At 44.3% G+C, this 25,367-nt stretch overlaps 1 protein-coding gene across 1 annotated transcript; it reads right to left on the reverse strand.

Annotated features, from left to right (window-relative positions):
• Window positions 1-256: 256 nt before the first annotated feature.
• LOC120488630 (ribonuclease inhibitor-like) lies at window positions 257-24,511 on the reverse strand. The gene is made up of 3 exons (XM_089118601.1): window positions 24,201-24,511; window positions 15,947-16,120; window positions 257-905 (listed from the first exon to the last, which is right to left on the reverse strand). The coding sequence occupies exons 1-3, from the start codon at window positions 24,395-24,397 to the stop codon at window positions 896-898; spliced, it is 381 nt and encodes a 126-aa protein (XP_088974727.1). The 5' UTR covers window positions 24,398-24,511; the 3' UTR covers window positions 257-895.
• Between the last annotated feature and the right edge of the window lie 856 nt (window positions 24,512-25,367).

Raw genomic sequence — 25,367 nt, forward strand, 5'->3', positions numbered from 1 at the left:
ATAGCTGACTTTTTAGAGGCCTTTAGGTAGCCTAAAAATATCAATTGTCCATTTTCAATCATGGACATACGACATTGGCTCAAGAAAGCTCAAAGCTCTACATCACAACAAGACGAAATGACACCGCCTGCCTTCACTCTCACCTCATGACACCCATTCAAACACCGGTGATAAACCCCAGCAAGTGCCGCGGCCGATCGAGTGACCAGCATTTGACTGTCTTAATGAGTGAGTCATTTAATCTTTAAATCAGCTGTTTAAATGCACTGATTCATTGTCGTCAGAAACTAGATGTCTAAAATGTAGTCAGTTTCATTTTCAATACTTCACACATTTGCAATACTGCTGATATTTGGGGGAAAAGCACTCTGTGTGTAACATTTATTAACTATATCATATGATGTAAATGTAAAGCACAAAAGCTCGTACAGGGACATAGGCTACTCGATCATGCAGATCACATATCGTTTATCATAACAGCAATTACAGTATTGTTGTAGACACTAGGTATCGCTCAGCCCTATTTTGAGCACCCTCACTATTTTCAGAAGCACCCTCAGTGATTTGGTTCCAGAACCGGGCCTGCCCTCTGCTGGTACAACACACACATTCAGGATCAATAGTTGCTCTAAAACTCCAACATTTTTGAGTTTATACTGTGCGTTTATACAAATAAAAAGGTTAATCTATGAATGAGAAAGTGTAATTTGCTGTGAAATAAAAGGTGTTTCACAGCCGCCTCATCAGGTCTGTCAGAGGATGATTGAAATCTAAATGAAGTCTTAATTTCTAACAGTGAAGTCACTGTATCTTCAGTCTCTGTTGATTCTGTTGACTGTGAGTCTCTGTAGTGGATCCTTATTCACCATCAGATGATCAGCAGAACATCAGACTGTCATCTATAACTTAAAATAAAACACACACACAGTCACATATGCAGTATGAGATATTACATCTGTCACATCTTTACATAAGAAAACTAACTAGATAATCTATAATAATTCCTTCTCCAACATGATAATATAGCTTCTATCTGATGCTCAAAGTCACTTTACAAAATCAAAAGCACATGAAAGGTCACTTTCACACAACGGACAGCTGATCCAGAACCAGCAGAAATCATCATTACATTCACTACAGATTTAATATCAGTTGATAACCAAATCTCAGATTATCACACACATAAGGCGTCTTTACACAGAAAAAGCAGCACAGAAACCACAGGCGTCACTTTTGTTAGCGTGTCAGGCAGGTCGCGCGCGTGTGTGTGTGTGTGTGTGTGTAATATCGTCCTCAAGAAGATGATTTCTGGAATATAATATAACACAGTGACGTGAATAAGCATTTATTCGGCGGCGTGTTGATCTGCCAGTCTCTTCAAAGGAAGATTACTAACAGCCAAAGCCAATCGATTACACACACGACGACTCTGTTATTTTGCTGGTTTGCTTCACGGTGTGAGTACAGGACTCATTTACTTTATTGTCTCTTGTTGGCTGACATGTTTTAATTTGGCTAAAACAATATGGAGCTCGGCCTATATGTGTTGTCTTCCGCTTTTTTACTCTCGCGCCGCGCGTTTGGTTGTCATGACAATGGCGTAGTTTAGAGCGGCACAAGTTGGTGCTCATTTACACTGAATCAGAACAATATCAGAGTCATCTTTGACACTAGCGGCTGAGGCGGGTCAGGCCGGCATATTCTCAGTTTGCTTTTATGCGGCATTGTGTCTTTACACAGAACTTTGAGCAGACACAGAGCCGCTTTAGAGCAGCCTTAACTCGGCTGTGTAAAGATGCCTATTGAGACAGTTCAAGGGGAAAAGAGGAAAATAACATTCATATTATTCTCACAATCAGTCACAACAGTATGAGCAGAATTACACTCATATTAAACAGTTTAAAGTTCAGAGACCGACAGAAACTGAAGCTGAATTTAAGACTCATTATCTGATGATCTCAGACACAATCTCCACACACACACACACACACACTAGGGGTTGAACCGACTAGCCGATTAGTCGACTAGTCGACCTTAATGCAATGCCGTGACGCTTTTAGCTTGACGTCGACTAGTCGCGTTGATCATGTGACACTATATGATTGCGCTAATTTTGATAGTATATGGCCGCGTTGCAGACGACAACAGATGAAGAGCCTAGAGGGTCATTGCAGCAAGAAAGCAGCATTGGTACATAAAGCGTATGGAAATACTTTACTAACGTAGCACCACTATATTGTTGAAAACGAAAGTAAGCATGACGCACGCTCACTGTTTTACCGGGAAATAAGAGCAGTCTCTTTTAAAATCATTCAAACAGCCTATTTTTCCCCATATATTTATTTAAACATATTAATGCATTTCTAATTCACCCGCAATCAATTGGAATATTACTTTGTATTACTTAGATCCATCACTAACGTGCAGATGTGAATTTATAGTTTTTTTTTCTTTTCATCCTAAATGATGATGTAAACAACGGGCTGTTTAGCTTCATCTGGCCACTTCACCTGTTTCTGTGATCTGATTGCTATCCGATCGTGAAAACACCAGGTGTAAGCTAAATGCCCTCCGAAACGCATTGGACACGGATTTATGCTCAAACCACTTCATGAGGAGGTCTGGGACGCTTTAAAGACGAAACTTGACACATACATGCATCTGGTTGTTGAAATCGCATATGTAAATTGGACTTCTCCCAAAAATGCTGAAATAAAACGCCTATGCTATTATTTTCATGATGAAGCTATAACACGCACCGCAGCTGAGCTTCTATCCATAAAGCCAACGTGCAAACTATCGTAAATCAAAGTGAAAGTAAGTCACAGACGCTTAACACACAATCATCTTCGTTAAAAGTAAAGAAACAAAATTATATTACCAGTACTGTCTCTCTCAGTGCGGTCTTTGAGTTTGAAATTAGCTGATGATAAAAAAAGCTCATTACTGTTGCTACCGGTGATGTGAACTCCGTTGTAATGAATCTTGGCCAGGCGACGTTCTGAAACACATAAACGCACACACAAACCTTTCACTTCCCCCACACATCGGAATGTGTGGAATGTTTTTGAACAAAGAGAAGGACTTTTGGTGTTTAAAAACATTCAACAAAATGTTTTCAATGGTTTTTATGTATATATGTCTTCCCCATGTCACAGTGAAATAACTTTGTTTGGTCACGGTTTAAATAGGAATTAAAAATACCTTCGTCATGCATTCGAAACATAAGTGTATATTCCTTTGATATAACATAATGTTCCTTGATATCTCTAGAATGCTTATTGAATGAAACACTCGAATATGCATAGAGATGTAAAGTAAAGTGTATTTTTAATTCGTTGTACTGCCAATGAAGATCAAATTGCTATTGCAAAACCCTCATTTAACACACCCCCTTTTACGAGAAGCGCGCGCTGAGGAACAAAAGAAAGCTTCCCGCGTGCAACATCCACTCTCCGATTGGCTCAAGCCAACAGGAAGGGGATGGATTTCTCCAAGGTGATAAATGTGAGAACGCAGGTCCGCCCTCGCTCTCTTCTGAACTTTCCAGCGCTCAACATGTAAACCTCACGGGACTCTGATCCAACCATGGGTCTTTCCTTTTGTTCGTCTAAAAGTTTCATCTTTTCCTCAAGTGGACTACCAAGTTCGTCTTCCAGGAAAGGAAGTGGACTTTGCCGAACTATCTCCTCGGGTAACGTCACCTCAAAGACTCTCAGCCTTTCAAACACTGGCGCTAAATGCCGACGAACGCCACGTGACTCCCCACGGAACAAAGCAGCCATGAACGAGCCGGGACGGGCCGCGCCAACATGCCGCGGCCGCGCTTCACGTGACGCACGCGCGCCGGACCGGCGCACCTCTAGCCGACACGTGGCCCGAACGGGTCGAGCAACGAGCCCACGACTCACACAGACCACATGTGCCTTGCAAGTATACCTTCTTTTAGAGCTTCTAAGAAGCATTAAGAAGATGTTTTTGGGGTGTCAAGAAAGGTTAACTGACTGTTTTGATGAACGTAACTCTCTCTCTCTCTTACAACTCACTCTCTCACTCTCTCTCTCTCTCTCCAACTCACTTAACTTGCGCGTATCCATTGTCTAAACGCTCTGCGTCATCTTAGTTTGTGTTTAATGTTTGTAAATACCTGTATCATTGTAACGTAGTGAATGCTTAAGTAGTAACTTTATTAAATACAAAATATGCTTACCTTGACTGATTGTCTTGCTCATAATACGGGTCAATGAAATGTCAATTTAAAGCTACACGCTTTACAGAACTATAAATACCTAAGAGGGTATTTGGTTATAGAGCAGGGAAGGCAGATTCTAGTGGCCACAGAATTTGTTTTCACAAGCTATATAACTTATTGAGCTAATTGATTTTGCCTATCTTGTAAAACGTGGTCCTTGCAATCAATAACAATTAATTTGTGGTTGATTGCGGGGACGCACATGTATGCATATGGGTAAAATTAATAAATTAACATGTAAGACCGGTCTGATCCAAATCTGTATAAATAATTATTAATTATCAATTATTAATTATGATATGCAAATTCCCCCCCCGATCAGAACCGACCCAGAGTCTTTACATGAATGGTGGAGAATGCGGGCATTTCAAACTTGTTTATGAGCAATCAATTTCAAGCTAATGTGTATATTGTTATTTAATATGGTTTATGTAATATTTAATATTACACGCGCGCATCGGAGTGAACGCTTTGCGAACTCACGATATGACTGATCTGGGCACGAAAGCCGCCTCAGTCAAGCACATTTAACAAGCTGCTAAATGTTCAAACATTTCAGTCACTGTTAATTGTTAAAAATAAACTGCAGTTTCCATAGTATTAAACTTGTTCTGGCACAGATGGAAGAGAAACCTCTGCGCACAAACAACATTTTTAATAATAATAACTCCTCTGAATGAACGATAATCTTCTGAAAGAGTCGAAGACAAGATCGGTAAAACGATGCTCTTTTACTGTTCTTAAAAGGCCTTATATTATAATCGTTAGAGTAACGATAAGCTCCTGGTTGAAAAAACATTGACTTAGCTACTCAATGTATAAAACCGCCAAGCATATTATCATAAGTGCTATTTGATATATGCCTGTTGGAGCAGGAAACAGACGAGTAATTCCTGTTTTCCTTTGCACAATGCAGCGAAGAAAACCTGCGAACGTGTTTTAAACAAATATAGCACCAAAAAAAAATCCCAAACTGAAAACATTCTTATCATTAATACTAGTTGTGATAAATGTTATTTGGAGTTTAGAAAACAGACGAGTAATTCCTGTTTTCCTTTGCACAATGCAGCTAAGAAACCTGCGAACGTGTTTTAAACAAATATAGCAAAAAAAAAAAAATCCAAAACTGAGAACATTCCAATCATTAATACTAGTTTTGATAAATGTTATTTGGAGTTTTGAAACAGACGAGTAATTCCTGTTTTCTTTTGCACAACGCAGCGAAAAGAAAAAAAAATCCTGCCAAACGTGCTTGTAAAATATCGTACCGGAAAGAAATCCGTCGAGATTTAAAATTCCGTAATATTTGTGATTATACAGCAGGGAGGGTGGTAACGCTCCACTCCCTCTGAATAAATCACCGGGTCAGGGGGCTGGTTGTAATACTACTGCCAGACACTAGGGTGCGCCCTTGAGTGCTTTGCAGTATCAAATTTCCACCGGTGTCCTGACTTTACCCCGTGTGAGCGCAGTGGCGCCATCGTGTGGACACTAACAGCTAGGTCATCTTTTCCTCAAAATTCTCTGTTAGAAAATTCCTATTTTCTTACTGAAATTTTGAACTAGTTTCTCTAACTTTCAATGCATGTGCAATTTACAGCCTCGTTGTAATAACATGATTTTCTTTACCTTGACTGTGTGCACTTGTTTTGAATTTGGTTCAAATGACATTTGAATTTAAAATTCAGAATTAAGTCTTAGCAGCTTCTGATGACCACTTAGGGGAAAGCGCCCCCTTGTGGCCGTCCCTTTGGTAAGTCATCAGCTAACCTCACTCTGTTCTGCATGGCTCTCTCTGTTGGTTGTATTCTGGTTATCACTGATCCCTCACCGTAATCGTGATTATCATCAAATATGACACCAACCTTTAATTTCCTAAACTTATTCAAATTTGGTTTGAAACAGACAAATTTCGAAGTTAATTTGAATTAATTCTCTCATTTCCCGTTGGGAATGGTTTATGGCTTTATTCCTATATTTCCTCCTCAAATTATTTTTAATAATTTTGATCTGGTCTCGGTACAACTGTATCCTTACTAATCTAATGGTTTCTTAACCCCTATGCATTTGCTCAATTTGAATTGTGTTTAAATCAGTTTGAATGCAATTTAAATCAAGCTCTCTGTCAGCCTGGTGAAACACTAGCAGGAAGTGGCCCAAAACCCTTAGTAGCCAAAACCCGCCACTACAGCTCGCTTCCTCCTGTGTTCTCCATTGCTGCACTCTATCCCTTTCCTGAATGGAGGCTAGGTTATTCTGATAAGTAACATTGTCATAATTTCCTTTTTGTTTATACCATAATTTTAGTAAAGCTGTTGCCTTTGATTTTTCTACAAAAAACACTCAATTTGATTTAGATAAAGGAGCTTTAATTCACATTGAAGTACACTTGTTCTTCATTCTGTTTTGTGTTTGCAAGTAGAAATCTCTCTCGTGCTGTGATGATTTGACAGTCATCTCTGCCTGGGGTCCAGCGAGCTGGTTCGTCTGATCTGCGCCACCATCACTGACTGAGCGCGAGTCTCGGACTTTTCTGTATCTTCTGATGGTGCGGCCCGCAACACGATATCACCAATCTGGCACCGCCGGTTGTGTTCAAGGTCAAGTTGCTTGAGAGGGCGCACCTCTGTATAGATGCACCGAAAGGCCCGGGACACTGCTGTCATGTGTGGGGCGACAGAAGGACCAACCACGATGCTGACTCCGGCCAGAATGACCTCATTTCACCCCAGGCAAACTAGAAAAGGTATTAAAACCCATCCACTTACTATTTGCCACAGAACCTAGAGATTCCCCTGGTAATTTGAAGTGGTTGGCTTCCTCCTCTCCGAGCCACAAACCGGCTCCAAACAGGCTTAGGCCTTCTCTTCTTCCCCTTTCTAACACTGCTGGTGTACTACTGCCATTTTAGTACAGACCTCCCCATCTCTGATGGTTGCATGTTACTTCAAACTTTGCTAGATTGCCATTGCTCTGTTCTGTTGTGCTCTGTTCCTTTCAGTTCACCTAGAGACAGAACCTCTCTGACACACCAAGGAAAGCTGAAGAATAGTTTGACAACCAAGTCGTTAGCACCAACAGGTGACCCCTAAGCTAGCGCCCTGTCAAAAACCTTCATTCAGACCCATGATGACCTACCCAAATTGTCCCACCAAACGGTTTAACTGTCTGCATCAGTTAACCAAAATTCTCATACACGGCTTAGCCTGTATTATAGCTCGTTAAACGTAGTCGAACTGGCATTGGTCTGTCTGTGTGTGTTGTGTTCCTCTCGTCCACAGTGAAGCCAGTATGTTCCAGTCCCACAGTCCCACAACCCGCTGGGACGACCTGGGACAACATGGAGACATGGCTGAGATTCATGACATCTCCATCCCTGCCCAAAGCCGCCAGCGACTCAGAGCCCCGAGCCAAGAGCAATTGACAAAGACTGGGCCAGACACGTCACAACCTCGCTCACCAGCTCAACGCACACGCACGCCTCCGCGAAAGGAGCCGCATCGCCCTGGAGCACAAGGTTGTAACGCCGAGGATGACAACGACCCCGAGCTACCGAAGGGAGTGAAAGACTTCAAACTGCCCTGTCTAATTTTCTACATAGACTGAAGAAGAATAGTCAGAGAAAAGAACTAAAAAGAATTCAACGAGAAACTCCGACAAAGTGAAGTCTCTTGCAAAGAGCAGAGACCGAACTGAAAGAGACTCAAAAGCCACGGCCTGCGCAAGAGGCCCGTGCGACCACCCACAAGCTCGTTCAGCAGAGACAAGATCTCGAACACGAACTTGACCCACAGAGTTGCAACACTCTGATAGACTGCAGCATGACTGGAAAGGGGAGGACACACACCACAAGCTTCCCCTGACCAGTCTGCACATTTCAGCCAATGCACAAGAGCTGAAAAAGGGGGGTGGAAAAGCCCGCCTTCCACAACATCTCTGACAATCTACAAGACAGTGACCTTTCACCTGCTGTCTCCAACCGGTGAACACGACACCGACACCCAGCAAGACAGACCCCGGAGGGCCTGTACCATCACCACCGGCTCCGAACGAGTTTTCTGTGGAACTTACAATGAACCCGTAACTGAGGAGGACGCCAGTTTCAAGAAACTTTCCCTCCAAAAACCCGTCAGTCACCTAGTTCTCTTGGCCCCACACCATGCCCACTCAACGAGGCGTGAAGGCCCCCAGTAAAAATTCCTCAAACCCCAAATTATTCTGAGCTGCAGAACCAGAAGACACACAGCACGAACACCGTGCAAGACTCTGCGTTTGTAGAATTAGAATTTTACTAAGTTAAAGGAATCTGAGATAGGCATGTAAGCCTCGACGGCCGACGGACTATGCACGACTCTTTTGAAACAGACAGTTTCTAGATGTTGTTTAAATCAGCACCGTTAATCATTAGGTTTCGTGACAGTGAAGAATTACAGAAAACACCAACTCCGAACAGGGCATACAGTGCGTTACCCTGACGACAGAGTGTAGTAAAATCACCCGAGTTTTAACTATTGTTAACCTACAGGCGTGCACTCGATCATCGCGACCCAACTAAAACGCAACGTGCAACACGCATCTTGATCGCTGGCTTATCTAAATGCAGATAAAACAAATAGCTGGAATTGACACCTCTACTTTGAAAAAAAAAACAGCCTTAGAGTCCCAACTGATATCAAGAACTTCAGCATTAAAGCGTAAGTCTGTGTAACAAAGGTATCACCTCAGCAGCTTGTAATCTGTACCGATATCTATTCTGCTTTGGTTAAAAGGAAATCCAAATCGCGGTATGACTAAACCTGTTCCTGACGAAGGAAGCCCAGGACAGAGTTATATGTAGGTGGACCTGGGAGACGCTCCCCCTTTCTACAAAGTAAAGGCCTTAAGTTTATTGTTAGATTGATGTAATTCACCTAAATTTTAGCTGCATCGACAAGCAGAAAGCCACTAAACGATCAAAACAAGCTACTCGCGGAAGAGCTAACACTCATGCATGAGAGAGACGTACCTATATATGCTTAGACGAGCTTTGACTCAGCAGCAAACCTATTTCCTTACTCTGTAAACAAATAGAACAAGACAAGCTTTGACTTGCAGCAAATCTATTTCCTTACTCTGTAAACAAATAGAAGACGTGTAAAGTAAAGAACAGAGTTCCATGAGAAAATCAGCAAATGCCAAACCCATTTGCGTTTTACTGAATGCAGCCAAAGTTCTTGAAAATCATAAAGTATAGGCGCCTCCTTTTAACCCATTAAAACGTGCATGATTTATGTAAAATATACAGACATTCTTCAGGTACTGTTGAATTGCTCTGACACGCTCTGGTTCCCATGACAACTTGTCACAGGAAGTGTTACCTTGTAATGTCACTTTTGTAAACAAACCAGCCTGGGTGGCTAAGCTAACCTAGCCTAGCGACACGCTCTGGTTCCCATGACAACATCTTGTCACAGGAAGTGTTACCTTGTAATGTCACTTTTGTAAACCAACCAGCCTGGGTGGCTAGCCTAGCATCAAGCTAACTTGGGCTAAGCTAAACTAACCCAGCACTAAGCTAACTCCGGCTAAGCTAACCTAGCTTAGCATCAAGCTAACTTAGGCTAAGCTAACCTAACCTAGCTCCCATCCAACATAGGCTAAGCTGAATAACCTCCACAGTTAACAGTTAGCATCATTTACGTGAACCCTTACTCACCGCTCGTGTTCCACAGCGCAAAGTATTCTAGAATACTTTCTCAACACCAGTTAGGGTTTTAAATTACTCACTTTCCATGTTTACCATTCTTATTAGCTAAAGTTTACCTTCACAGGGTTAGGAATACTCCTTGCTAACCGTTAAGGACGAACTTCGCAGATGCCTTGTTAATTAAACTTAAGTTTAACTACATGAAAACTGCGTAACTAACTACAGAATAACGCGTGTAACCGTAGGAATTTTCATCGGCATGTTGACTAAAGCTTTGGAGGGACACACAATGTGGTTTTGAACACCCAACCGCTACAACCCACTATAGTGTGGCTCAAAGCAAATCCAAAGTTTAGTCACTAATGCCACTGAACACTCTTGACCTCAGATCATTCCCGTGTTTTGATCACTTTATTTCCTTTTGCTTTAATTTTAATTTTATTTTGCCTCATTGATTATTTCATTCCTTCAACCTTGATGATAATAGCAAGCAGCTATTACCTTAGGTCATCTATATGATTTAATTTCATTTCCTCTCTTGTCCAAGTGTGGTTCTATTCCCCTAGGGCCCAGAAAGGAAACAAAGACCCCCTTATTTGTTATTTTGGCTTAGTTTCAACCAATGCACTCGTTTGTGACCCTGCAACGCAAGTAATTTCAACAATTTACTAGGGCACTACTAGAGTCCTGAGGGTCGATAATAAGCAGAATTTAAATAAGAAAGCGGTCCTTTTCCTATTATTGTTCACTTCGTCGAGCCATAGTGGACCACCAGCTAAGTCCAGAGAAATAATTTAGTCATAAGGACCACCTTATGTTATTTATTTCATCTCGGATATGTCCTTTCCAGGAAATACGCTCGGAACCACACAAGACTTAGCCCTAACATGCACAGCTAAGATAAGGACACAAGAGACACTTAGCTTTATGCTAAACGCTTAACTAACTTATTAAGCAGTAGTTCTGAACTTTTAGGGCCATGCATTAGTCACTCACAACAAGTGTGCCAGAATGCCACAGAGCCCCTGCTTAAACCGACCTCAACCTGCCAAGGAACCACTGCCCCAAACCACGGCATGGCTCCAAAAAGGATGCAACAAAGCTAACCAGAAAGGTCCCAAGATTCACTCAGGACCCTGCATCTACCCACGACATGCAGACAAGACTTTCACTTGCAAACTGTCTAACCAACATGACTGCATGAAACAGATTCTGCTTGATATGGATTACGTCCAGTCGCGAGGTGCACAGCTTCCTAGATCGTCAAACAGAGACTGTCAAAATGGACTACCAGCTGTTGCAATAAGCTTTGATCGCTTAACTCCCTGATCCAGAATCAGTCCAAGGGTTATCACCACCGTGGACATCAAGTAAGACCGACTTGAAACTCCACCGACTTCGGCAAGCCTACTTCGAGAAGCAAACCATCAGGTATGAAAAGGATACCAGTTTCAGAACTTTGTTCCCTTAAAACCTGCATCCCACAGCGAGTTAGTCGATAAGCACCCTGGCCTGTGCTTGTAGCCTGTCTACCTCAGCTACGAGACTGGGCCCGCAAAGCTCACATTAAGCAAAGGCTTTGTCCGAAAAGACTGTGTAAAAACCCTCAGATTAACCTGTCTCTGAGCACGACTCAGAGCTGCCCCTAGAAGGCACCCCATACATCACAAACACCTTCACTGAGAGTTAAACCGTTCCAGGCCAGCAGAGGGCAACACAACAGTCATGGTGCTCATCTAACGCCCCAGAGCAAGAGCTCTGAAACATTTCTGGAAGCCAGCCGGCGACCCAGAATGGACCGCCCAGCACCAAGAGACTCAAGCCCAACCAGCCCAGAGCGGTACCCTCTCAACACGCCACTGGTAAGCACAAGTCTGAGCACACATCAGATAACAACAGTGCAGCCACGTCACAGACGGCAGAAATCCTGAAGGTGCTGAAAGCGTTTCTGCACGAGACATCACAAGGAGACAAGTCAGACATCCTATGTCTCAGCGCAAGACCCAAGCCAGACACCCAGAACACTGCTCGTCAGCATCAGACCACAGAGCTCACTGTCGCATCACAAAGCGACAACACCAAGCAGCCGCTACAACTGACAGCTGCACAACCTGAGCATGACAGTCCGGTGTCCCACAAAACACCGGCCCTAACCGCTCATCGATCACAACACCAGCCCAGATGCCGAAACTTCTGGAAACCCTAAACAAAAGGGGGTGGCCCAAAAGACTCTACATAACCACCACCAGAGACAATCATTTGAGCCTTGAAGGCCTGTCAGACACTAGCTCAAACATCACGCTAATGTCAGCCCAACTCTTCAAAAGACTCACTGCTAAAGCTAAGAGTCAAGAACGCACTCTCAAAGCCCAAACATGTGAGCTGAATGAAAACCCTACAGCCAAAACAACTTCTGGCTCAAAACAGGTAGCTCCCATTCATCCTTCTGGTCCTATGAGCCTGATTCACCCAGGGTACCGATCACGAACGATCACGTACCCACTTCTGATTGCCCAAGATCTGTTAGATCGCTTTGAGCCTTTAATAGACTTTAAACAACTGAATGCCTGAGCTCAAGTTCAAGAACCCCTCCCCCTCCAGTCATACAGGTCAAGAGAACCTAACTGGCAGGTCACAGAGGTCACAAGAACTCCCGCAGCCAGCCATGAAGGCACAGCCTCAGCACCAAATGGAGAAATGAACTTGCTACTCTGCACCTTTCAGCTCACTAAAGACTTTGACTAACCAAATGAACTCTGAAACTACCACCTCTTTACCCCTCCAACCTCCCAAGCCTGCCGTCGGACGCATCAGGCAGCACACCAAGAACATGCTGCTCAACGGCCCTACAACTCAGTTTCATGCACCTCGTGACATCACTTCGCCACGGCTTGTGCTGCCACGGTGCAGAAAGGGGGATATGCCAGTGTATGCCCAGTCACGCACCATGTGGGCTGCACACCGCAGCACCAGGACATCTCGGCATCCTCAAAGGCATCAGACTGTCCCAGCCGACAGCCGCTGAATGCTTTCCTCCCTTTCTCTCTCTCTCCCCTGTCTCTGTTACAGGATGCTGCTGTGGTCGTCTTCCTGTGCCTCCAGCCAACCAGAGGACAGCTACTGTCGACCGCCTCACCGCCGGGTCCGACATCAGACAGCATATGGTCGACTGCCACGCAAGCAGAGCTAAATGGACTCCCACGCCGCTGCTGTCAGTACGCAGTCAAACACCGGCCTGTCCAGCAACCAAACGAACTGAAATCCCACAGCCAAAAGGTAACTCACAACACAGAGTGCCTCCTCACAGACCATCAAGAAATTGAAAGGAACTGTGATAAATCCGCAACGCACACAGCATTCTACTGAACCAGACAAGTGAGCTCCAGCGAGACAACTGTTCACTGTCTGCCAGAATGACTTTGCTAAAAATTCACCAAGCAGCCTTTGCTCCAAGACCCGAGCTACCCTGCTGCAACCGAGCGTGAGTCAAGTCCCAGCCAGGACGAAACCCACGATTTCACCCTGATTCCAGAACTGGAATTATGAACGATGATAGGAGGGGTCCAGCCAAACTGGACTTGTTCCCAGTGACCGCTGTGTCTCAACTGCACACCTGTTGCACTGCACAACTGCCTCACCGGTAGTCCAATCCTGGACTGCAGCTGATTCTGCACTGGGTACCTCTACGGTAATCAACCACACCCTGACACTTGACATTCACGCTGCACAAGAGGCAAGGAAATGCAAACCTCCACAGCCACCACGGGACCCTCAGGAAGAGGGTACCACGCTGGAGACTGCGTCGAACCTCAGCAAGCTGAGCCCCTACCTCAGCCTAGCCGCCGCCTGCCACCTGACCCTCATGATTCACCTGCCATCCGTCCATTGCGATGGTGTCGTTCGATGAAGTCACACAAGGACTTCACCTAACGAAAAGGGGGAGATGTAATGAATCTTGGCCAGGCGACGTTCTGAAACACATAAACGCACACACAAACCTTTCACTTCCCCCACACATCGGAATGTGTGGAATGTTTTTGAACAAAGAGAAGGACTTTTGGTGTTTAAAAACATTCAACAAAATGTTTTCAATGGTTTTTATGTATATATGTCTTCCCCATGTCACAGTGAAATAACTTTGTTTGGTCACGGTTTAAATAGGAATTAAAAATACCTTCGTCATGCATTCGAAACATAAGTGTATATTCCTTTGATATAACATAATGTTCCTTGATATCTCTAGAATGCTTATTGAATGAAACACTCGAATATGCATAGAGATGTAAAGTAAAGTGTATTTTTAATTCGTTGTACTGCCAATGAAGATCAAATTGCTATTGCAAAACCCTCATTTAACACACCCCCTTTTACGAGAAGCGCGCGCTGAGGAACAAAAGAAAGCTTCCCGCGTGCAACATCCACTCTCCGATTGGCTCAAGCCAACAGGAAGGGGATGGATTTCTCCAAGGTGATAAATGTGAGAACGCAGGTCCGCCCTCGCTCTCTTCTGAACTTTCCAGCGCTCAACATGTAAACCTCACGGGACTCTGATCCAACCATGGGTCTTTCCTTTTGTTCGTCTAAAAGTTTCATCTTTTCCTCAAGTGGACTACCAAGTTCGTCTTCCAGGAAAGGAAGTGGACTTTGCCGAACTATCTCCTCGGGTAACGTCACCTCAAAGACTCTCAGCCTTTCAAACACTGGCGCTAAATGCCGACGAACGCCACGTGACTCCCCACGGAACAAAGCAGCCATGAACGAGCCGGGACGGGCCGCGCCAACATGCCGCGGCCGCGCTTCACGTGACGCACGCGCGCCGGACCGGCGCACCTCTAGCCGACACGTGGCCCGAACGGGTCGAGCAACGAGCCCACGACTCACACAGACCACATGTGCCTTGCAAGTATACCTTCTTTTAGAGCTTCTAAGAAGCATTAAGAAGATGTTTTTGGGGTGTCAAGAAAGGTTAACTGACTGTTTTGATGAACGTAACTCTCTCTCTCTCTTACAACTCACTCTCTCACTCTCTCTCTCTCTCTCCAACTCACTTAACTTGCGCGTATCCATTGTCTAAACGCTCTGCGTCATCTTAGTTTGTGTTTAATGTTTGTAAATACCTGTATCATTGTAACGTAGTGAATGCTTAAGTAGTAACTTTATTAAATACAAAATATGCTTACCTTGACTGATTGTCTTGCTCATAATACGGGTCAATGAAATGTCAATTTAAAGCTACACGCTTTACAGAACTATAAATACCTAAGAGGGTATTTGGTTATAGAGCAGGGAAGGCAGATTCTAGTGGCCACAGAATTTGTTTTCACAAGCTATATAACTTATTGAGCTAATTGATTTTGCCTATCTTGTAAAACGTGGTCCTTGCAATCAATAACAATTAATTTGTGGTTGATTGCGGGGACGCACATGTATGCATATGGGTAAAATTAATAAATTAACATGTAAGACCGGTCTGATCCAAATCTGTATAAATAATTATTAATTATCAATTATTAATTATGATATGCAAATTCCCCCCCCGATCAGAACCGACCCAGAGTCTTTACACCGTTAAATCTGCATATAGCGCGTTGTTTGAAAATCGGATTTATATCCATTTTGCGAAACATATTTATGTGACCAGGTGTAAATGGAATCGTTTTGATAAATCAGATCAGTAAAAACACATAGTGTCCAGGTGTAAACGGCCCCATTATGAGCTGTCAGCGTCACTTTCTGTTAATTAATTGCAAATTGTGGCATGTTGCAAATCTGTCTCATCTCTTGTGTTTTTATGAATGACGTCAGCGACTAGTCGACTCGACTTTGATGTCATAACAGTCGACTTCAAAAAATCTGAAGTCGTTCAACCCCTAACACACACACACACACACTAGTTTGTTACTGAACTTGAACCTTTATTATTATTTCTAGCGAGTAAAACAAGTAAAACAGAGATTTGAACTTTAAATGAAAATATGATGACGTAAATCGTAAAGAACTATTCTTACTCTAGTGTCTCCAGTTTATAATGTGGATCATCCCTCAGATCCTCCAGCTGCTTCACTCCTGAGTCTCCTAGATTATTATTATACAGATGCAGTTCTCTCAGGTGTGAGGGGTTTGATCTCAGAGCTGAAGCCAGAGCAACACAACCTTCATCTGTGACTCCACAACCCCACAACCTGTAGAGAACAATGACACACATTAAGCCTATATCCAGAGATAAACACAACACTTAAACTATAAATAACATAATGCTGTCAATATGAAATATATATCTCATACTCATGCGTGTGTGTGTGTGTGTGTGTGTGAGAGAGAGAGAGAGAGAGAGAGAGAAGTATATGTATGTGTGTGTGTGTCAGTGGCACAGCCATCACACACACACACACACACACACACACAATCATTACAACTGCACATTTTTTGGGTATAAATAGCCTAATGTAATGTGAAGCAATATTTTCATCAGTGTGTTATATTTACCCCAGGGCGTTATTTACCTTTATAAAGGCACTGCTTTAATTTTACCTTATTAAATGTATGCATCATCTTTCATGTCAAATTCTTACATTTGATCAATAAATTCAGTTAAAATAATAAATGGGGCTGTTACCAATTAAATTATATTATATAGTCTAAACACTGCAAAATTGCAACTACAATAAATAGACTAATGTTATGAGATTGATGTTTTAAAAAAATGTTTAAATATACAAGAAAAAAAATAAATAATACTTATTTACACGTGTATGTGTGTGTGTCTGTGTGTGTGTGAGAGAGAGTGAAACAGACCAACTAAGGGAAAAAAGCATTGCAGTAAATCGCGCTGATTAAATCTAACGATCGTTTATCTTATCATGTCAAACCGTGCAAATTATCCTTTGTTCTCAAATTGTTAATGTTCAACGTCAGCATTGCGTGACTACATGTAATGTCCTTCTGATATTATCCTTGTGTTGGCATGGGCCGCTGCAGTCTCTTTCCCCAAACTCTCAGTCAGAGTCTTCTGCATGTTACAGCGGTGAGTCTCCAGGTGTCTCTGGTGATTGTCTTTTGAACCTTTCTGGATCCGCCATCAAATTAATTAGTTTAGTTATATCCAGTGCTGTGAGAAAAGGCTATAAATCTCCACCTCCTGCATCTATACACTATCTACATATTAACCCTTCAGGCGCCAGAGGTTTTTTCCTAAAACGTTCGATTTTGACATCTTAATTTCATAAGGCTTTATTTTAAAAGTAAAAAATTAATTGATTCTGTAAATTAGAGGGAAATGTAATCCCTACATAAACTTTTGGTCAGCCTTAATATTTCTCTAATTTGCATATTATGACACTCTGATTCCATGTATGAGGCACAGCACACATATATATATATATATATATATATATATATTATTCATATGACACACAAACACAAGTAGACTGTGATAAAGTCACCTTAGCTGCTACCGCTGGGGAAGCAGCACTGGCACGCTCACATATATACACCCTTAAATACTCCATTCATCTACATCTTGTTCCTTCTCATCATTGCCGCTATCATAGAAGCGGGTGCACACGCGATTATGATAGCACATGGACATTCATCCCATTTCTCCAATCTCCTTTCCATATTCATTCCCCAGTCATTTCATACACTTACATTGCACTGTTGTGTCGTTTCGTTCGTGTTGTTTGTCTGTGTGGGCGTAGTCAGTCTTCCGGCCGGGAATCCAAACCGAACGAGCGAGCGGTGGTCGTTTATGACGGCATGGCCGTGCCACGTCGGCGCATCAAAACCGGAAGCTGACGAAACCATTGTATAGTGTGGATAGGTGTTCGTGTATGTATTTAAATGAAGAAATTATGTGTTATTATGTGTGTATGTGTATGTATGTGTATATATTTATAGGGAATTAATTAGTATGGATTATTATGGATAATCCAATAGATGCAGTATTGGTGTGTAGTGAATGTAAGATGTTACTGAAATTGGTGTGGCCCAAAAAGGGGCGGGGTTTGGCCTATTTAAACCAAGCCAAACCTGAAGTCTGGACTTGTTAACCAAGTCGGAAGCGAGAGTGCAACTGTGGTGCCTCAAGCAAACGAAACCCTTTGGTGTGTGGTAGATACATTTTATTTAAAAGAGTTTTCATCTTTATTTTGTTATTTTTGTACTTTTTAAGGGATCTTCCCTTTTCTGTTTGTACGCACCTGTATAGATATATTTCACTGTGGACAGTCTTCTTATTGGCACTGTAAAATAAATTCCACCTTGCACGAAGTGCTTCTGCGAGTGCGCCATCCTTTTACATCCAAACGGACACACATTTCTCCCCGAAGACGAGCTGGTGGGCTCGTCTTCATCACATTTGGTGGCAGCGGTGGGATGTCGACTCGTGGGAAAGTGCCGAGAGGTAGAAAACCCAAGGCGGGTTTACGATCCACAGAGAAGGCGGCATCAGACGAGGAGGAGACCGGGAATTCTGGTGAGAATACGGAGGAGGAGGAGGAGGGAGCTGCAAGTCTTCCCAGAATCTCACCAAAGTCCAGCCCACAATCAACTAAGTTGAGTACTCCGGACGATACAGCTGAAGAGGGGATGGTTTCCCTGATGCGCAGATTTCTCGACTCTCAAGAGCAGAGAGAGGAGCGGTATCTACAGGAAATGCGAGGTCTTCGGAAGTCCATCGCGCAGTCGATTCGTCCAGCTGAGACCTCACGGGACACAGAGAGTGAACGAAGGGAGCTACCAACACCGAAGGTCTCTACAAGACACAGTTCAGCCTATTTCCAAGACTCCAGGAATGTCGCGGCACAGAGAGAACCAATGCAGTGGGCTGATCCAAAAATGCCGAGCTTCCAGGAGGGGGAAGACTTGGAGAATTATCTTCAGCGGTTCGAGCGGCTGGCCAGGACCTGGAGGTGGCCCGAGGAGGAGTGGAGCTACCGTCTGGTCCCGTTGCTGACAGGGCGAGCACTGGAAGCATACCTTGCAATGGACGAGGAGCAGGCTGAGGTCTACACTGAACTGAGGGAAGCACTGCTAGAGAAGTTTAATATATCTCCAGAGACCTATCGCCAGCGCTTCCGATCATCTACAGTCCCAGCGACAGAGTCACCGACAGAGACTTACCAGCGGCTAAAGAATCTGTACAGGCGGTGGGTGCGACCGGAGGAGCACTCCAAAGAGGAGATCGGAGAGGTCATCATCCTGGAGCAGTTTCTTCGGGTGCTACCCTATGATGCACGCACCTGGGTAAGAGAGCACGAGCCGAGGTCAGGATTGGCGGCAGCAAAGTTGGCTCAGCAATACCTGAATGCTCATCGCGGCAGTCTTCGTACTCAACCACTCAAAGGTACTGTACGTGGCGTTTCACATAACACTGGGTCTGAGAGGGGCTGTGTTGGACTTCCTGATCAGGGACAAGGTCCAAAGTCAATGGCCAAAGAATGGCTTTGCTTTTACTGCCAACAGCCGGGCCACAAGGCAGCTGTGTGTCCCGCTCGCAAAGCGAAGCTCACAGGCTTTTGTTATGTGCCTAGAGAAGGGGACTGTGAGATTGTGTCTGGGGAAGAGGGTCAGAATGGATATGATGTGACTGCTAATGGACATGCCCTAAAAGCACTCTTAGATACTGGAAGTTCTCTGTCAATGTTGAAATCATGCTTTGTAAATAATGTCAATTATGTGAACACTACCTCTGTTCAATGTGTGCATGGGGATGTAAAGCAGTATCCCCGGGCTGAGATAATGGTAGAGGTACAGAATCAAATGTACTTGCTGAATGTTGCCATAGTGGACAATTTACCAGCTGATATGATTCTAGGAAGAGACTTGCCAGTGTTATATGAACTTTTGCAATCCACCATTAAGGACGCTGAACATTCATTTGCCACTGTTAATTTGTCATGTCCTGCTCTTACGCGAGCTCAAGCCAGGTCAGGTCTGCAGCCACTGCCAGATTTCGATAGTAGTCTGGTACAGGGCGGGACTAAAGGCCCTAAAAAGTCACGGCGCCAAAGGCGACTTGCAAAGTACCTGGGTACCCCAGCCTCTGAGGCCTCGGGGGAGGGTCTAGAAGTTAATGGCTGGAAGGTCCCAGGGAACATAGCACAACTCCAAAGGAACGATGAAACTTTAAAACCCCTGTTTGTCAAAGCTGAGTGTGGAAAGAATTTGAATCTGTGCAAAGAAGAATATGTAGTCGTGAATGATGTGTTGTATGTGCGAATGAATGAGGTGAATCGTCTGATTGTACCATCTTGTTGTCGTCATCTTGTTCTGCACCTTGCACACACTGTTCCATGGGCTGGCCACCTGGGCCAACAGAAAACATATGCACGTATTAGCTCACGCTTTTACTGGCCCACACTATATACTGATGTAAAAACGTACTGCAACACATGTCCTATCTGCCAACAGACGAGTGCTGTGTCCCAGCGGGGCAGAGCACCCCTGCAACCCCTCCCTATCATCTCTGCACCTTTTAGACGGATCGCCATGGACATTGTGGGACCATTGGAAAAGAGCAGTGCTGGACATCGCTACATCCTGGTAGTCAGCGACTACGCCACAAGGTATCCTGAGGCCTTCCCACTCCGTTCTATCACCACAACAAAGATCATCCATGCCCTGGTTCAACTCTTTTCCAGGGTCGGCATACCTGAGGAGATACTGACAGACCAGGGTACAAACTTTACATCACAACTGATGGGGCAGCTGAACAAGCAGCTGGGCATAAAAGCCATTCGAACAACTCCATACCACCCTCAGACGGACGGTTTAGTGGAGAGGTTCAACCAAACCCTTAAGAACATGTTGCGGAAGTTTGTGGCAGACACAGGACGAGACTGGGACAAGTGGTTACCATTTGTTCTCTTTGCCTACAGAGAGGTACCCCAAGCCTCAACGGGATTCTCACCGTTTGAGCTCCTCTACGGATGGCAGGTACAAGGACCTCTGGACCTGCTGAAGAAAGGCTGGGAGGAGAAACCTGCCTCCAAGATGGAGGAGAAAGGCGGGATCGTACAGTATGTTCTAGAGATGCGAGATCGTCTGGAGCAGTACAGAGAACAAGCCAAAGAGAACCTACAGGGAAAACAGCGAGCACAGAAAAGATGGTATGACCAACATGCCAGGCTAAGACAATTCCAACCAGGGCAGAAGGTATTACTCCTGTTGCCAACTTCAACGAGCAAGCTACTGGCTAAATGGCAAGGACCCTACAGCATTCTACGCCAGATGGGGCCACTTACATATGAAGTTTATCATCCGGACAAGGGCAAGACCAGGCAGACCTACCATGTGAACCTGTTGAAGGAGTGGAAGGAGCCACCCGGTAAGGGACCGGAAACATCTCTTCTGGTGAGGAAGGTGGAGGGGGAAGAGGAATCAGAGGATGCAAAGAGGCAGCCGTCTGTGGTGAATCTATCGCACCTAGAAGACTCCAGGAGAAAAGAGCTGCAGCACCTCCTGAACCAGTTTCCTGCTTTGTTCTGTCAGAGGCCTGGACGGACGGAGCTAACCCAACATACTATCCACCTTTCCGATCCGACACCATCACGTCAACGTCCTTACCGGGTGCCTGAGAGGCTGGTGGAACCCTTAAAGGAAGAGATTAAGGTGATGAAGGAGCTAGGAGTGATAGAACCTTCAACAAGCGAATGGAGCAGCCCGGTGGTGATCATACCCAAGAAGGATGGATCCCTACGTGTCTGCATCGATTTTCGCAAGCTCAACGCCCAATCTAAATTCGATGCATACCCCATGCCTAGGATAGATGATCTGTTGGAGAAAATTGGAAGAGCCCAGTACATCACCACTTTAGACTTGTGTAAGGGATACTGGCAAGTACCCCTCAACCCTCAGTCCAGACCATACTCTGCATTCCGAACACCACTAGGACTATATCAATTCACAGTCCTTCCTTTTGGTCTGCACGGGGCACCAGCCACCTTCCAGAGGCTGATGGACCGAGTCCTTCAAGGCTGTGAGGACTGGTCTGCGGCATATCTGGATGATGTGGTAATCCATAGCAACTCTTGGGCAGAGCATCTTCAACACCTCCAAAAAACCTTAAAGAGGATAGAGGAAGCAGGATTGACATTAAACATTTCAAAATGTGAGTGGGCAAAGCAGGAGGCAAACTACCTTGGGTATCACCTGGGCAATGGACAACTGAGACCACAGATTGACAAGGTGGAGGCAATCCGAAGGAGCCCAAACCCAAAGACGAAGAAAGAAGTGAGGTCATTTCTCGGACTGGTGGGCTGGTACAGGAGATTTGTACCAAACTTTGCCTCCATTGCGGTCCCCCTGACCAACTTGTTGTCAAAACTGGTGAAGAACCCTATTCCATGGACCGATGAGTGTGAGACAGCGTTCACTACATTAAAAGACAAGATGTGCTCCAGCCCAGTCCTGCAGAGTCCAAACTTTTCTCAGAGGTTCTTAGTGCAAGTAGACGCGTCCGCAATGGGGATTGGTGCGGTCCTAGCCCAGGGAAGCGCTGGAGAAGAGAGACCAGTCGTTTACCTCAGCCGTAAGCTACTGCCCAGGGAAACTAGATATTCAGCGGTGGAGAAGGAAGGTCTCGCCATCAAGTGGTCCCTGGACAGTTTGCGCTACTATCTCCTTGGTCGAGAGTTTGATCTAGAAACCGACCACCGGGCCCTAACTTGGATTCAGTCTATGAAGGACCACAATGCCAGAGTCACACGGTGGTACCTCGCCCTACAACCATACCGCTTTAAGATACGACACAGACCGGGCAGACTCAACGTAGTAGCCGACTACCTGTCCAGGTTTCCGGCCAGTCCGCGGCTAGGAGAGGGGGAAGGTGATGTGATAAAGTCACCTTAGCTGCTACCGCTGGGGAAGCAGCACTGGCACGCTCACATATATACACCCTTAAATACTCCATTCATCTACATCTTGTTCCTTCTCATCATTGCCGCTATCATAGAAGCGGGTGCACACGCGATTATGATAGCACATGGACATTCATCCCATTTCTCCAATCTCCTTTCCATATTCATTCCCCAGTCATTTCATACACTTACATTGCACTGTTGTGTCGTTTCGTTCGTGTTGTTTGTCTGTGTGGGCGTAGTCAGTCTTCCGGCCGGGAATCCAAACCGAACGAGCGAGCGGTGGTCGTTTATGACGGCATGGCCGTGCCACGTCGGCGCATCAAAACCGGAAGCTGACGAAACCATTGTATAGTGTGGATAGGTGTTCGTGTATGTATTTAAATGAAGAAATTATGTGTTATTATGTGTGTATGTGTATGTATGTGTATATATTTATAGGGAATTAATTAGTATGGATTATTATGGATAATCCAATAGATGCAGTATTGGTGTGTAGTGAATGTAAGATGTTACTGAAATTGGTGTGGCCCAAAAAGGGGCGGGGTTTGGCCTATTTAAACCAAGCCAAACCTGAAGTCTGGACTTGTTAACCAAGTCGGAAGCGAGAGTGCAACTGTGGTGCCTCAAGCAAACGAAACCCTTTGGTGTGTGGTAGATACATTTTATTTAAAAGAGTTTTCATCTTTATTTTGTTATTTTTGTACTTTTTAAGGGATCTTCCCTTTTCTGTTTGTACGCACCTGTATAGATATATTTCACTGTGGACAGTCTTCTTATTGGCACTGTAAAATAAATTCCACCTTGCACGAAGTGCTTCTGCGAGTGCGCCATCCTTTTACATCCAAACGGACACACATTTCTCCCCGAAGACGAGCTGGTGGGCTCGTCTTCATCACATAGACAAAACCTGTTTAGTTCAAAAGATCACTTGCGACGGCAAGGCACAGATCATGAGTGAGATGATACGAGCGCGGTATGTAGTATGCACACTATTGCGACTCCTCACCCTGTCTTCACTTTGCCCCCTATCTGTACTATGAATACTTCGACCTCGTCTAACATACCCAGTGATAATAGACAGAGACTCCACCACAATACTGTCGCTACGATTGCTGAGACACTCTGATGAAATGGCTCACTCTCATACTAGCTCCGCTGTTGATCGCACTGATTCAATGCACTGTAACTTGAACATTTTGTATAGAAAAATTATGATTTTTGAGTTGGGGATGAAGTATGACATGTCTGCCATCCAGTGGAGGAGAGGTCGAATGAAATTTGACACCCAATTGGACAAAATCGGCCGTTTTATTCAGTGACGCATCTTGTCGAGTAAACTCGACCGTGGCACCTAGAGGGTTAATCCTTATTCACTCAGTCTTTATGGTAGAGATGATCTTACCACAGTTTCTCCAGTTTACAGTGAGGATTCGCCAGTAGATCAGAAATCTGCTTCATTCCTGAGTCTCCTAGTTTATTCTCAGACAGATTCAGTTCTCTCAGGTGTGAGGGGTTTGATCTCAAAGCTGAAGCCAGAGCAACACAACCTTCATCTGTGACTCCACAATCAATCAACCTGTAGAGAACAATGACACACATTAAGCCTATATCCAGAGATAAACACAACACTTAAACTATAAATAACATAATGCTGTCAATATGAAATATATATTTCATATTCATGTGTGTGTGTGAGAGAAAGAGAGAGATAGAGAGGTATATATGTGTGTGTGTCATGGGCACAGCTGCACATTTGCTGAGGGGTTTGCAATATCAGTGTTGGCGCCACCCATTACACACACACACGCGCACACACACACACACACACACACACACACATTTGAATATTTTATTTGGAATGACCAATACTGATTAAAACAACACAGCATCCAAATATTCACAAAGAGCCTGTCATGTCTCACCAGACAATACACACATCGACAATATCACAACCACATGAATATATAAATAAATAAACTATGGATAAAGATGACATCGCCTCCTCCACACACGCAGACTGCCTATGATTGCCGACACAGAAAAGTATCTGGCTGTTTGCTTAGAGATCTTTTTACTCAGTCCAGCAACTTGCAAACCCCTTACACATAATCTATGCACATGTCCTAGACTACCAAAGATCAGAATGATCAATTTTGTTCTGTAGCCACATACTGATAAAGCATTTGTTAGTGACTGATATTTCAACATTTTCTCAGAAAAACACACGTCCATGTAAGCGTCAAGTGTCACTCACACACACACACAAACAGCAAAGCGACTTGTGACTAACGAACGAAAATTCGTAACAAGAGATTTAAAGCTCATGGCAGACACGCCCAAGAGATGATTCGGGCTGTGATTGGCTGAATGATAGTTCACTCAAGTCTAAGTAACAAATCAGAGAACACGAGCAGAAATATTGGCGCTTGGTCAAAAACAAAAATGCAGGGGACAGAATCTCCTGTTTGTAAAAGTGGGGGGACGTGTCCTCCGGTTGCTACGCCCCGCCTGTGGGAGTACTTCATCCACTCCAATGGTCTCTGAGAAGAGCTCTTTCCTCAGCAGTCAA

Source organism: Pimephales promelas, chromosome 2, assembly GCF_988280905.1.
Source record: "Pimephales promelas chromosome 2, fPimPro1.hap1.1, whole genome shotgun sequence".
Taxonomy (NCBI): domain Eukaryota; kingdom Metazoa; phylum Chordata; class Actinopteri; order Cypriniformes; family Leuciscidae; genus Pimephales; species Pimephales promelas.

Bases quoted from the DNA above. Each gene is read 5' to 3' on its own strand.
- LOC120488630 (XM_089118601.1), bottom strand. From the start codon at position 24,397: ATGTGTGTCATTGTTCTCTACAGGTTGATTGATTGTGGAGTCACAGAT. The intron at 16,121-24,200 runs GTAAGATCATCT...TGTTCTCTACAG, and splicing joins TGTAAACTGGAGAAACTGTG to GTTGTGGGGTTGTGGAGTCA.